Below are 15,382 nucleotides of genomic sequence, written 5' to 3'. Positions count from 1 at the left end.
CCAAGAAAAAATGTGTTGCATTACTTACTGAATGCCCCTCATATTTCAGATAAGATGAGGCTTATTATATGTGAACAAAACATTTTGTATTCTTTTGGAAACACCATCAGAAACAGTTTTTATGAGCGAATGTATAATTTTCTTAATTTCAGAAGATTGAATCTCATGAGAGTTGCTTTTTCAACATACTGCTGTGATTTTTCTTTTGAACTATTTGTGCTTATACTTCTTGCTGTATTTCAGAAATGAGTATTAAATATATTTACTACCTCTGACTCATCATTTACAGCCCTTCGATTCAGTTCAATAATGACATTGTTCTGTTCTCTGGGTGGTTTTTCTGTCTCTCATTTCGCTATATTCCATATAGCCTCAAGTCTGTTGTCAGAATTAGTGATTTCTGAAATCATTTGCATGTTTCTTGATTTTTTAATAACTTTTCTTAGTAATTTTGAGTAGTTTTTGTGATGTGCAACTACTGCAGTATTTCAACTTGTTCTCACCAATAGATACATTTCCCTTTTTCTTCCACAAGATACTTTAATCCCTGTAGTGATCCATGGTTTTATTCATCGATGTTTATTGTCCTTTCTGAGTGGCTTCTGTGGAAAGCTATTTTTGAATAATGATATGAATTTATCATGGAATAGATTAATTTTTATGTTAGCATTTGATTCATTATAAATTTCATATCCCGTTATCTCTTGTAAACTATTGGCTGGCCGCCGTGGTGTAGCGGTTCTAGGCGCTCAGTCCGGAACCGAGCGACTGCTACGGTCGCAGGTTCGAATCCTGCCTCGGGCATGGATGTGTGTGATGTCCTTAGGTTACTTAGGTTTAAGTAGTTCTAAGTTCTAGGGGACTGATGACCACAGATGTTAAGTCCCATAGGCTCAGAGCCATTTGAACCATTTTTTATTTGTAAACTATTCGTAGAAACATTTGTCCTGGAGTAGTCACCAATTATTCGAGCTGATGTCCACTGAGGAGTATCCATACTGTAAGGCACTATGTTATTTATCCTAACTAACTTTGCATCATGATCAGAGAGAGAATTTGTTACTGGGTAAACAGTTATTTCTTTGCTTTGAATTTCACAAAAGTAAATGTTATCAGTTAGGACCATACTGTCTTTATCCACCTGTGTTGGATAGTTAATTACTGAGATCAAATTGTAGGATCCAAATAAGGTTTCCACATTGGTGTTCCTATTAGAATCTCATAGAAAATCTACATTGAAGTCACTGCATGCTATTAACTGCTTGTCACTGTCTGCCAGAGAGCATGGTAAGGAATCCAGATTCCTCATAAACAGTTCAAAATTTCCCATTGATGATCTATATACACTGGCATTAAAAGAGAACTGCTTTTCAGTGTTAATTCATGAGCGCACATTTCTCTGTGCTCACCAACACAAAATCTACTTGTCTCGATGTTTTTTAACTTGTGTTCTGTCTTAGTATATGTAACGATTAATCCTTTTCCCATATTAGTTCTGCATGAGTTGTTAATCTTCTATATTTAACTTATCTTACCTTGTGGTTATGTGGTGGTCAGGTGGGCACAGGATGTCTATCTTTTCAGAGCTCTAAATTTTCCAAACAGATAAGAAGAGCTCTTCTGCCTTATTACTCAGTTATCTAATATTTTGATGAAATAAGCTGACCTTACTTTGTTGTGTGTTCTTAAGTATTTTGTGAGAATCTTCTGTTATTTTTACTTCTTTCAAAATAGGATACCTGAATCCTGATTCTAACCTAGAAAAGGTACCTCTGTGACACCAGTAACTACAGGGATCTTGCTTTATTGAGAGAGCTTTCATAATTTGGGCCTTCATGGAAGTTTGCACTAAAAAAGAAAAAAGAGAAAAAGGGGGGGGGGGGGGGGGAGAGAGAGAGAGAGAGAGAGAGAGAGATTGTAGAAGAGAGAGTGGTGTCTCCCAAGGGAAAATTTTAAGTGTTACTGACTTCATCATTGCTATAAAAAGAATAACTGAACTCGGGGAAGAGTTCCTCTTTTGTAAATGATTTTATGATTTACTGTTCCTCCTCTTGTCTCACATTCAAAATGTTAATTACTGTTGAGTCTTCAGAGATTGGAAGGTAGGACACAAAGGACAGATTTTAAGTTTTCAACACACAACCCCATGTGCATTCATTTTTTACTGTATTTGTCACAATTTTCATGAACCATAACTGCATTTTAATGGCACCATCCATTTCGATCAACCAGACGGGTTTCAGGACATCATTTGATCAAAGGCTCACATATCCACAACAATTGCAGAATATTAAAATAAGGGCCCTTATGAGTTGTAAACATTTTAAAACAGTGGTAGTCAACGTGGTCCCTGCTGGCTGCTAGTGGGTGTTCCAGCTTCCATGGTGGGCATTGGGTGGTATGGGTTTTAAAACCATTTTCATTGGTTTTCATAAAATTTTAACATGAAGTATTTGGTAAGTAATTATTATTGTATGCTTTAACTTGTAACTCTATGTTATAAATTTTGTCAGGTAAAGTTACTTCCCTACTTTATAAATCACCATACTGTGGAAACGGGTGGTGGTTAGAAAACTTTACTACTAACAGAGATACAGAAGAGGGCAGTAGGTAAAAAAGGTTGATTATCCATGTTTCATGAAGTGTGTCAGTGGGAAGATCTGAGTTGTAAACAATCCCTGTCAACAACAATTTTATAAAGATTTCATCTGGTCTCATCTATACTTTTTGTGCATTTATGTTTCAACACAAAATGCATATATAAAAGACCATTCCTTGTCTCTGTGCCAAGTCTAGTGAGCCATCACCTACTATTGAATGTTATTCCTAATCATGCAGTTTGCCTTTGAAGCCAAGTCGACCAAAGGGTCTCCAGTGTCTACTGTAATTCCTTATCCTCCAGCAGAGCGACTATTTCTGAACTCTTCGTGAACCACAAGACGTAGGAATGTGGGTAAAACAGCTTGTAATAGAGAACAATGTAGTAGGTACCAAGGTTCCGCATGGGTATTGGAGCAAGCAGCCACCTTGGATGATAAAGAGAGCCAAGAGGAATTTTAAATTTCATGTCTACAATAAATTAAATATGGAAAATTTTATCTATCAGCATACATTCTTCTGTCTTTTAAACAGTTACTATAATAATGGCATTTCCAAGCAAGGAACATAAGTTAGCTGTCCCACTGTTTTCTCAGACGACATCCCAAGAATGTACCTAATAGCAGAATTCAGCTTCTTCTAAGCCAAGATATAGACAATCCTGAGATGGCAGATGAGATGTGTCCATAGATAAACTTCTCTCATCTACTTCAACTCTAGGAATGTTCTCCAGTATATCAAGAGATGTACCCAACAGACAGTATAATCCAGAGCATCCAAGATACTCTGTTTTCTCTAATTAAACAGGGTAAAGAGGTGTTAGTCTTTTGGCTACCAGGGCACGTCGGAATTCAAGGTAATGCCACCACAGACAATGCATCCAAGAAAGTTTGTAATGAAAAGCCCATGACATCGTTCAAAATCTCCTGGTGGTCAGTTATGTCACTGGTGATAAGGGGAGTCATGTGTAAGTAGAAAAGAAGGTGGCTGGGAACAAGTGAAAGTAAACTCTGGACAGTTAAACAGACCATTCAGGCTTGGCATACTTATCTTCATATATAGCTTATCTTCATATAGGGTTTACCTTATGACTGTTTAACTTATGGCTTCCTCCTGCATCATGAAGACCCTCCAGAATGTGATACACGTGGCAACATTTGTAACAGTGTTACATATTTCTAATGAATGTTGTTTGTATGCCAGGTTTTAAAATTTTGTGAGGAGTTGTGATATGTCCCTTATATGTCAGGGAGAAGATTTTAAAATTTGAGTGGCTGGCTGCTCCTCATTTTTTATATTGGTTGCCATCCAGCCTCCTGTATCTGGGGATAAGTTTTAGTGTTTTTATCCTGCTAATCTTCCACTTAGAAAACAATATTTTATGTGAGGACTTCCATAATTTTGTTAATATGCATTAATGGAAAGTCCTTGATGGAAAATAAATAATGGAAGGAGTAAAAGTAACACTCACTGTATAGTTGACACATTTAATGGTCAATAGGATCATAAACATGACTGAAAGTGTTGCTAAGCTTTTGGACAAAGTCCTTCTCTAGAACAATCCTGGTGCCTCTCAAGCAGATGAGATGTGTCCATGCAGAAACTTCTCTCATCTACTCCAACTCGTAGAATGTTCTGCATAATATCAAGAGATGTACTCTGAGGTGATGTGGTGAATCAGGTGGGAAGAGGGAGAGAAAGGGTTGAAGGGAAGGGGGGGGGGGGGGAGAGAGAGAGAGAGAGAGAGAGAGAGGAGAAAACAAGACAACAAATGTCTACAATAAGAATGTGAAACTGGTGAGCTCTTTTTGATGTAGACAGGGGCAGTTTTGTGTGGCACACAATGATATGCACGTATATGTGATTCTTTACTACTTAGCTTTGAAGAGGGACATAAGTTTGTTTATCAGTGATAACATATGCAGGAGTATGCATGCTAACACACAGTAATGCATATCTTTAGTCTTTGTGTCAATACACTTATTACTTCAAATTATAAATAATTTTAATTATTTAAAAGGTAGTCTTTTATGGAGTATATGCACACCTATCTGTTGTAATTTTTAATCTAAGACTGTACTGAGTCAGCAGTGTTGGTATTGACAGTAGCTGCAAGAGGTCAGCGATCTGGCATTGCCTGTTCACCCTCTCCCAAATTATCTTATATTCTCAAAAGATCTGTTGATATAGTTCAATGCTACACCATCACAGTAACATTATATTTAAGGAATGACATCTTCGCTCATGCATGCATTCATATTCAGCATTGAGCACTCTTAGTTAGTAGCTTTCCACTCTTTTCTTTGAGGTGGAAGCACGTTAAGTGTATACATAAATTATGACATGACATTCACAGTACCTCCCATCAGAATGTGTCTTCCTCAGGCTAGGCCAACTCAAGTTGTACTAATACAAAAATAATTGTATGGATGTCACATTCATTATACAGTAATGTAATGTTGAACTACAACATTGGACACCAATTTTTATTTATTTATTGATGATTAACACAAAGTAAGCAGCTACTTGGGTAGCAGAGTACTTGTGGAGTCCACATGGGGTTTTTATAGGCTAGATGTGTATGGATTCATTGCAGAGGGCACAGACAGTCATCTTGTGAAGTACTTTTGAACACATTTTCCAAAAAATGTCTTGAGCAGCTAGTTTGGCAGCCCACACACAATGTAAGTATCTTGGACCTTGTTGCTACAAACAGGCTGGATGTTATCAGTGGCATTAGTATAGAGATGGGAATTAGTGATAACAATGTCATCATAGTTACTATGTTTACGAAATTTAATAAATCAGTCAACACGGCTACAAGAGTGTGTCTGCTAGAGAGAACAGACAAGCAGTTGTTAGCATCTCACTCAGACAGTGAACTGCAATCATTTAGTTCTAGATTGATGGCCATAGAGGAATTATGGGCAAAGTTTAAACAGGTTGTAAATCATGCTCTGGGCACCTAGAAAGTGGATTAAGGACGGAAAAGGCCCACTATGGTTTAATAACGAAATTCGGAAAATGCTGAGGATGCAAAGGCTGTTGCACTCTCAGTTCAAAAGAGGACACGCAAATGACAACAGGCAAAGATTAGTAGAGCATTATGCATCTGTGAAAAGATCTATGCGCTACCACCATTATGCCTTGGCTAAAGATCCAGCAGAGAACCCGAAAAAGTTCTGTTCCTATGTAAAATATATAAGCGAGTCTAAGGCTTCCATCCAGTCACTTGTTGACTAGTCTGGTTTGGCAGTAAGAGATGGCAAAAGGAAAGCCAAACCTTTAAATTCCATGTTTAAGAAATCATTCACACAGGAGAATTGTACAAATGTTCTGTTATTTGGCAAAAACACAGAGTTATGTGTGGATGACATAGTAATAAGCATCCCTGGCGCAGAGAAACAACTGGAAGAGTTGAAAACAAATCAGTTGCCTGGACCAGATGGAATCCCATTTCGGTTTTTACAAAGAGTACTCTATGTCACTGGCCCTTTACTTAGTTTGCATTTATCATGAATCTCTCAACCAGTGCAAAGTGCCAAGTGACTCGAAAACCACAGGTGACTCGTGTATATAAGAAGGGTAAAAGAATGTAACTGCAAAATTGTAGACCAATATCCTTAACATCAATTTGCTGCAGAATTCTAGAGCATAGTCTGAGTTTGGAAATCATAAATTTCCTCGAGACCAAAAATCTCATGTTCACAAATCAGCATGGCTTTAGAAAGCATCAGTCGTGCAAAACCCAGGTTGTTCTTTCTCACGTGATATACTGTGGACTATGGATGAAGGGCAACAGGCAGATTCCATATTTCTAGATTTCCAAAAAGCATTCGACACGCAGACTGTTAACAAAGATACATGCATACAGAATAGGCTCCCAGACATGTGACTGACTTGAAGACTTCTTAAGTAATAGAATCCAATATGTTGTCCTCGATGGTAAGTGTTCATCAGAGACAGGGGTCACATCAAGAGTGCCCCAGGAAAGTGTGATAGGGCAGTTACTATTTCCTATATACATAAATGATCTGGCAGACAGGGTGGGTAGCAATGTGTGGTTGTTCGTTGATGATGCTGTGGTATATAGGAAGGCGATGAAGATAAGTGACTGTAAGTCAATACAAGATGACCTAGACAAAATTTCTAGTTGGTGTGATGAATGGCAGATGGCTCTTAATGTAGGAAAATGTAAGTTAATGTGGATGAGTAGGAAAAACAAACCTGTAATGTTCGGATATCGCATTAGTAGTGTGCAGCTTGACACAGTTACATCGTTTAAATATCTGGACATAACACTGCAAAGTGATATGAAATGGAATGAGCATGTGAGAATTGTGGTGGGGAAGGCAAATTTTTGACTTCGGTTTATTGGGAGAATTTTAAGAAAGTGGGATTCAACTGTAAAAGAGTCCGCATATAGGATGCTAGTGCAACCTATTCTTGAGTACTGCTCAAGAGTTTGGGATCCACACCAGATCAGATTGCAAGAAGACATCAAAGCAATTTAGAGACGAGCTGCTAGATTTATTACTTGTAGGTTCAATCAGCATGGATGTGCTTCGAGAGCTCAAGTGGGAAGCCCTGGAGGGGAGAAGACATTTATTTTGAAGAACACTACTGAGAAAGTTTAGAGAACCGGCTTTTGAAGCTAACTGCAGTATGATCCTATGCTGCCTACTTAAATTTCGTGTAGGGACGATGAAGATAAGATACAAGAAATTAGAGCTCATACAGAGCATGTATACAGTTGTTTTTCTTTCACTCTATCTGCACGTGGAACAGGAAAGGAAACTACTAGTTGTGGTAAACGTTATGTTCTGCTGTGCACCATATGGTGGCTTGCGGAGTATGTATGTAGACATGGGCTTCTTTTATCAGTCAGACATTTCATTTCATGTGGATAAATATTCTGTGGACATGCCATTTTCCTGTTGGCTGTGTGCATGCAGTCTTTACCATTTTCTTGGTCTGATTACTAGAGAATTCTGTTATTGACAGTGACATCGGAGCAGTTTCATCTTAGTCCCCCCTCCTCTCCAAGAGTCACTCTTTCTTGTAAAAAAAATGGAAAACAATTTTATGAAGAGAGTGAGCTTTTTTGCAAACAGTTAACGATAATTATCTTGCGTTTTCTCATTAATTATGATTACAAAACAAGTTCATCTTAGCTAGATTGTGTTTAGTGATGAAAAACCCATTGGGTAGCAGTGTGTGTGTGTGTGTGTGTGTGTGTGTGTGTGTGTGTGTGTGAGAGAGAGAGAGAGAGAGAGAGAGAGAGAGAGAGAGAGAGGGAGGGAGAGAGAGAGAGAGAGAGAGAGAGAGAACAATCAATACTGATAACATTAAGACTATAGTGGGCTGATGAATTACTTGAAAAGCAAACTGAAACCCTAGTCAAGAATGGCAACACCATTTCCTGAAGCAAAGAGGGAAGAGGTTAATGCTCATCAAATTTAAGGTATTTGATAAGCCACATTGACATATGGGTTATGTCAAATGGCAAGCATCTCGGGGAACTCGGTTTGGGTTTGACAAACCTAGTATTCCTAAATGGAAGGGAGGGAAGGCTGGTTGGCACCCCTGGTCCTCTACAACTCTAAACTCTGAGCATGTTACATTGCAGCATCCACAGCAGTGAAATGTTGGGTCATTGAGAATGGATAGCTTGGCTCAACCACCCAGGTTGTGAGGATGGAACAACTCTCTGTTAAAATAATCTCAACCTCACTGATGGGGTGGATGGATATTTAGACCAAACAGTCATTAGTGGGCAGCTTGCCACACACCAGTTGTGTTAGGCTTGCTCAGGTATGTATGGCTGTTCCGGAGTTAGTTTTTAATATACTAACTGTTTCTGAGAATTAAATGATTTCCAACTCTTCCTCATTAAATGCAACCAGTGGGATGCGTGACTTGGGGCTTCAGATAATGTATTTGTGATTATGAAATAGTGCCCTATCATACAGTATTCAGTGGGAAGTGGTCAACAATTTGCACTCCTGTGACCTTATTTATGTGATTTGCCTGACTGATGGAGCAGTGCTTGAACGTACAACTAGTCCCTCTCCATATAGGTGCTGGGATCCTAATTGAGGCCTGTGATTGATCACCTGATCACAATAGGATCCTGTACAGTGCGTTATCAAATCCCGTGGGACCTAAAGGAATTCTATTTGCCTTTTTCACTTTACCCCAGTGGCATGAGAATTCCTTAGCTGTCTTAACTGAGGACTCTGTTTTGTGTCCGTTTTAGCCATCTGAGTTTCAACTTTTGTCATCTGAAGGTGGAGTGCAGTGTTCGAAATAAATAAGAGAGATATTGTGAGGTTAGATAATCTGGCTGTTGAGTGGCCTAATCCACAAATCATCATCATCATCATCATCATCATCAGGCTGTCAGTTTGATTTTAACCTTACTAGGTTGCCACACCTTAGGGATTGAAAAGCACAATCCATAAAATCTCTGAATGTTTTAAAATATTTCATTAAAAAAAATGTTGCTACAACTTTGCATCTGTTTGACATAATGAAACCATTTGGCAATCATATTATTACAAATTTACCTCAGTTTGAAAAGTATTTTATGGGTTTTAACTGTTGTCTTTGTTGAAAAACTGTGCTAGTATTGAAGCTTTATAGTTCTTATATTACTAGAAGTGGAAAAATTGGCTTTTACGCAGTTTTGCTCTACTTGTGTGATGATTCTTTTAAACATAGCCCTACACTTAGTTTGCCAAATATTGGGGGAAAAAGTTAAACATCTTGTATTTTGTTAATTTGTTTCTGTGGTATATGAGTGGGCTATTTTGGAATTGATTCTGTAAGGTGTATTTTGCTCTGTAAGCTGTATTTGTACTTTAAATCAAAGTCTGTATTAACATCTGGGTGTTTAGTGTGAATTTACACTACAGCCCATTCAAATTGCTACACCACGAAGATGATGTGCTACAAATGCGAAATTTAACCAACAGGAAGAAGATGCAAATGATTAGCTTTTCAGAGCATTCACACAAGGTTGGCGCCAGTTGCGACACCTACAATGTGCTGACACGAGGAAAGTTTCCAACCGATTTCTCATACACAAACAGCAGTTGACCGGCGTTGCCTGGTGAAATGTTGTTGTGATGCCTCGTGTAAGTAGGAGAAATGCGTACCATCATGTTTCCGACTTTGATAGAGGTCAGATTGTAGCCTATCGTGATTGTGGTTTATCGTATCACGACATTGCTGCTCTCATGGGTCAAGATTCAATGACTGTTAGTAGAATATGGAATCAAAGGGTTCAGGAGGGTCATACAGAATGCCGTGCTGGATCCCAACGGCCTCGTATCACTAGCAGTCGAGATGACAGACATCTTATCTGAATGGCTGTAACGGACGTTTGCAAAACAACAACCATCTGCACGAACAGCTCTACGATGTTTGCAGCAGAATGGACTATCAGCTCGAAGACTATGGCTGCGGTTACCCTTGACGCTGCATTACAGACAGGAGCGCCTGCGATGGTGTACTCAACAACGAACCTGGGTGCACGAATGGCAAAACGTCATTTTTTCGGATGAATCCAGGTTCTGTTTACAGCATCATGATGGTCGCATCCGTGTTTGGTGACGTGGTGAACGTACATTGGAATCATGTATTTGTCGTTGCCATACTGGCATATCACCCGGCGTGATGGTATGGGGTGCCATTGGTTACACGTCTCGGACACCTCTTGTTCACATTGACGGCACTTTGAACAATCGATGTAACATTTCAGATGTGTTACGACCCCTGGCTCTTCCCTTCATTCAATCCCTTCGAAACTCTACATTTCAGCAGGATAATGCATGACCGCATGTTGCAGGTCCTGTACGGGCCTTTCTGGATACAGAAAATGTTCGATTGCTGCCCTGGCCAGCACATTCTCCAGATCTCTCACCAATTGAAAACATCTGGTCAATGGTGGCCGAGCAACTGGCTCGTCAAAATATGCCAGTCACTACTCTTGATGAACTGTGGTATCGTGTTGAAGCTGCATGGGCAGCTGTACCTGTACATGCCATCCAAGCGCTGTTTGACTCAATGCCCAGGCGTATCTAGGCCATTATTACGGCCAAAGGTGGTTGTTCTGGGTACTGATTTCTCAGGATCTATGCACCCAAATTGCATGAAAATGTAATCACATGTCAGTTCTAGTATAATATATTTGTCCAATGAATACCCATTTATCATCTGCATTTCTTCTTGCTGTAGCAATTTTAATGGCCAGTAGTGTAATTGAAACTGGGGTAGTGAATTTTAATATTATTCAATGCTGAATGTTTTGGTACGGGTTCTAATAACAATGATGTGAAATACCCCACAAATTTCACCACAAACCACCTTCTTCTTCTTCGTCTTTGTCTTCTCTTTCTCCTTTGTCATTGTTGTCCTTAATGAACGTCATACCACTAGAGTTGCTGAGTAGACGGAACATACACATTCCAGTTTCATGGAGCCTTTATGCAATCTTGGCTTTAAATGGTTTGACAGACAATCCTATTTAAAAATCATGAAGGAATTTGGCTGGCTACTGGGGCATTTATGGATCTAGAGAGAAATGACAATCCATTGAATTAATGCCGGGAAAGCATTTGATGAGGCTTCCCTCTAAAACCCAGGGAGGACGCAGCTCCAGATTTGACCCTTTAGACAATCTCATGCCCTTGGAAAAAAAGGGGGGGGGGGGCAGTTAATAGTGTATGAGAGTGAAAACCCAGAAATGAACTGCCAAAAAAAGAATCAAATTTTGAGATGAGAAATCCTATAAAAGTACAGTCACTGCTCGTGCCATATGACTTGGAGGAGGAGGAGGAGGAGGAGGAGGAGGAGGAGGACAAGGACAAGGACAGTGACAGTGCTGAACCCAACAACATGATAGATGACACTGCTTCACTTTACCTTGGTTGACAACACTGGCAAAGTGTTGCAAGTCCTGTTAAAAGGCGAGTTGTATAGTAAAAGCCTATAAAATAACTTTTTGAAACCAAATTAAACTTTCAATAACTTAACTAAAAATTGTTTTCATTGTATGAAACAGATCATGAGATACAAAGATTTGAATAATATCATTTTTCAAGACTTTAACAATTTTTAGATTTTAGAAGCTACGATGGACAAGCTGGCAGAGAGTTTAAAATATGCCATTCCAAGCACCAAAGAGTGTAAATTAGTTACCTTGAAATTCTGAATTTTTTGTACAGATTTTTATAAAAATTATTGTGATTCTTAATCTAAATAAAACTTTTTATTGAATATAACTAATATTCACAGTTTTTATTGCCACATCTATGTGAAAGGGCTTGTTTTGGTTCTCAAAAGGGGAAGGGATGAGGCTACTGGTCAGCTTTTGAGACAGCAACAAAGTGGAACATACACAGATCCTAGTTGCGGTCACCACAAGAAGAGTTTTCCAATACAGATACCAGTAGTTGCTACTTTCCAACAGTCTCCAGCATCTATGATCCTGAAAATGTTAGGTAATTGCCTCAAGGAAATAGTGAGAGATTTTCACAACGTGATTTGATAGCAGATGTGGGAACTACAGGTTTGGGGGGGGGGGGGGGGGGGAGACCTGTAATGTTACAGTTCATATGTGATTTCTATTAAGTGCACTATGTTAGCAATTGCTCCCTTGTCTTCCACAACTCCAAACAGTTCAAAACATTACCTTTATTCCTTTCCACTCAAAATAAATCCCCTGTGTCACAATTTACAAAATTTCTTTGGCAGCGATCGCTCAATAAAGCAGTAAACCAGATGATTTCATTATGTCGTACTTCACTAGAGAGTTCTGTGCCCATTAGCAGTTACAATTCACAGAAATTTTTAAGACATTTAGAACATAGGAAGCTTTACTTATGGTAGGTAACTGACGTCGCAGAGAACCATGTGGCACATCTTCTCTCTTCATTGAAGAAAATGCTCAAAAATGTTTTAAACATGTATGCAAATTACATTATTACAGAAAATAAAACTTTGGATTTATTACTGCACTATTTGAACTGAGTCACAAAACAAGAAGTTATTGTCTGCAGATGGGTCTGCGCTAGTTACAGCTTGAAAATTTTAGTCTGTCAAAAAGAAAATGGTAGCTTTTTCCTGACTTCAGGAACTACTAATAAGCGTGTATGGTTAACTATGCAGAGTTGGTCATAGAATCAATTATAATCATCCACCTTTGCTCTAGACATGGTAGTGTGTTCTTTCATCAGTGAAGTGTTCCAATGCTTTAGAGGCTCCAGTCTTCTGACTAGTCTGATGTGGTCTGCCTGAATCCTCTCCTGTGCCAACCTTTTCATCTCAGAGTAGCAATTGCAACGTATGTCCTCAATTATTTGCTGGATGTATTCCAGTCCCTATCTTCCTCTACAGTTTTTGCCTTCAGCAGCTCCCTCTAGTCCCATGGCAGTTTTTCCATTATATCTCAACAGATGTCATATCATCCTGTCCCTACTTATCACCAAGTGAGCTACTGCACTGGACTTGCATTTGGGAAGTTGCCGATTCAAACCTGTGTCCAGTCATCCTGATTTAGGTATGCTGTGAGTTCCCTAAATCACTTAAGGCAAATGCCGGTAAGTTTCCTTTGAAATGGTACATCTGAGTTCCTTCTCCATGTTCCCTAATCTGAGCTTGGCTCCCTCTCTAATGACCTCACTGTCAACAGGATATTAAACACGAATCTCCTTCTCCTTCTTGTCAGTGTTTTCCATATATTGTTTTCCTTGCTGATTCTGCAAATAACCCCCTCACTCCTTACCTTATCAGACACCTAATTTTCAGCATTCTTCTGTAGCACTATATCTCAAATGCTTCAATTCTCTTCTGTTCCGGTTTTCCCACAGTCCATGTTTCACTACTGTAGAATGCTGTGCTCCAAACTTTCATTCTCAGAGATTTCTTCAACAAATTAAGGCCTATGTTTGGTACTAGTAGACTTCTCTTGGCCAGGAACACCCTTTTTGCCAGTACTAGTCTGCATATTATGCCCTCCTTGCTCCATCCATCATGAGTTATTTTGCTGCTAGGTAACAGAATTCCTTAACTTTGTCTACTTCTTGAGCCCCAGTTCTGACCTTAAGTTTCTCACTATTCTCATTTCTGCTACTTCTCATTATTTTTGTCTTCCTTTGATTTACTCTCAATCCATATTCTGTACTTTTTGGTCTGTTCGTTCCATTTAACAGATCCGGTAATTGTTATTCACATTGACTGAGGATAGCAATGCCATCAGCAAATCTTATGAATGATGTCCTTTCACTTTGAATTTTAATCCCACTCTTGAACCTTTCTCTCTATCACTGCTTGTTTGATGTGTATATTGAACAGTAGTGGCGAAAGACTACATCCGTATCTTACAGCCTTTGCTCTGTGTCTTCCAGTCTTACTGTTCCCTCTTGGTTCGTCTACATTTGTATATTAGCCACCTTCCATACAGCTTATCCCTATTTTTCTCAGAATGTCTTAACATCTTGCACCATTTCCATTCTTCTGTTACCAATGGTTTCTTTGCAGTTACCTTCTGTGTACCTATGTTTTCCTTTCTATCTTCTGTTATTGCCCTTTTTAGAGGTGTCCATTCCTTTTCAACTGAGCTGCCTACTGAGCTATTCATCATTGCAGTATCTGTAGCCTCAGAGAACTATAAGTGTATCTCTTCATTCTGTAGTACTTACGTATCCCACTTCTTTGTGCATTGATTCTTCCTGACTAGTCTCTTAAACTTCAGCCTACACTTCATCATTCCTACCTAAATTGTGATCTGAATCTGTATCTGCTCCTGGGTAGGCCTTACAGTCCAATATTTGGTTTTGGAATCTCTGCCCAAGCACAATGTACTCTAACTGGAATCTTCCTGTACCTCATGGCCTTTTCCAAATATACCCCCTCCTCTTGTGATTCTTCACCGGAGTATTCACTATTGTTAGCTGAAATTCATTACCGTACCCAACTAGTTTTTGGTAGGGTATTAGTATTTAAGAGGTGTAGGAAGTGCTTGACGAACAACCTCATTTTGTGGTTATGATAGAATTATGACCATTTCAAGTTATGTTATGTGTAATTGAAATTAATTTGAAAAAAAAAATATATTGGACTATGCTGACAAGCTTTTCTAGTTTCGTATGTAATCTTCACATCTGTCATGTATTTATTATTATTTTCTTTCCAGGTGATGAACGATTAGTATTCCATGAAAAAACATTCCTGTCTCGTATCAGGACAACAGTCTTGTATGAAGCTGAAGGAACAGTGCAAAATATAAAGTGGAATGGCCAATTTGTTGCCTGGGCTAGTAATATAGGGGTCAGAGTTTATGACATGTATGGACAATGTTCACTTGGCTTGATTAAGTGGACAAGGAACCCAGAGTAAGAATTTTTTTCTATCTATAATTTTTGTTGTTTCTGTAAGTGTTGTCTTCATAAAGGAGAAATTGTGTGCTAGAAAAAAAAGCAGATTAACTATTACTATGCTGCATTTACACAAAACCAGAACCAGATTAAGGACTTTTCAAAAAAAAGGGCAGAAATTCAGGAAAAATAAGTAAAGATGAGGACATGATAGAATTGCCGTCAATATAGGCTTAATAATAATAATAATTTATTTTCACATTATCTGCCATACTATGGATGTGAAGTTAACAGTGGTATTGCATTTACAATTTGAGTGTAAATATAAACACAAATTTTACATATTTTTGCATTGAAGATGATGGTACAGGTTTAGGCTCACCTGTACTCGAGTAGTATTCTTA

At 38.7% G+C, this 15,382-nt stretch overlaps 1 protein-coding gene across 2 annotated transcripts in view; it reads left to right on the top strand.

Annotated features, from left to right (window-relative positions):
• LOC126248640 (vacuolar protein sorting-associated protein 41 homolog) overlaps nucleotides 1-15,382 on the top strand; it is a 164,273-nt gene that overhangs the window by 29,394 nt on the left and 119,497 nt on the right. For both annotated transcript variants that reach the window (XM_049949824.1, XM_049949823.1), the window contains exon 5: nucleotides 14,798-14,996. In XM_049949824.1, coding sequence (XP_049805781.1) covers nucleotides 14,798-14,996 — 199 coding nt within the window. The remainder of the gene's footprint in view (nucleotides 1-14,797; nucleotides 14,997-15,382) is intronic.

The sequence above is a fragment of the Schistocerca nitens genome, chromosome 3 (assembly GCF_023898315.1).
Source record: "Schistocerca nitens isolate TAMUIC-IGC-003100 chromosome 3, iqSchNite1.1, whole genome shotgun sequence".
Taxonomy (NCBI): Eukaryota; Metazoa; Arthropoda; class Insecta; order Orthoptera; family Acrididae; genus Schistocerca; species Schistocerca nitens.
This window is presented reverse-complemented; position numbering and strand designations above follow the sequence as displayed.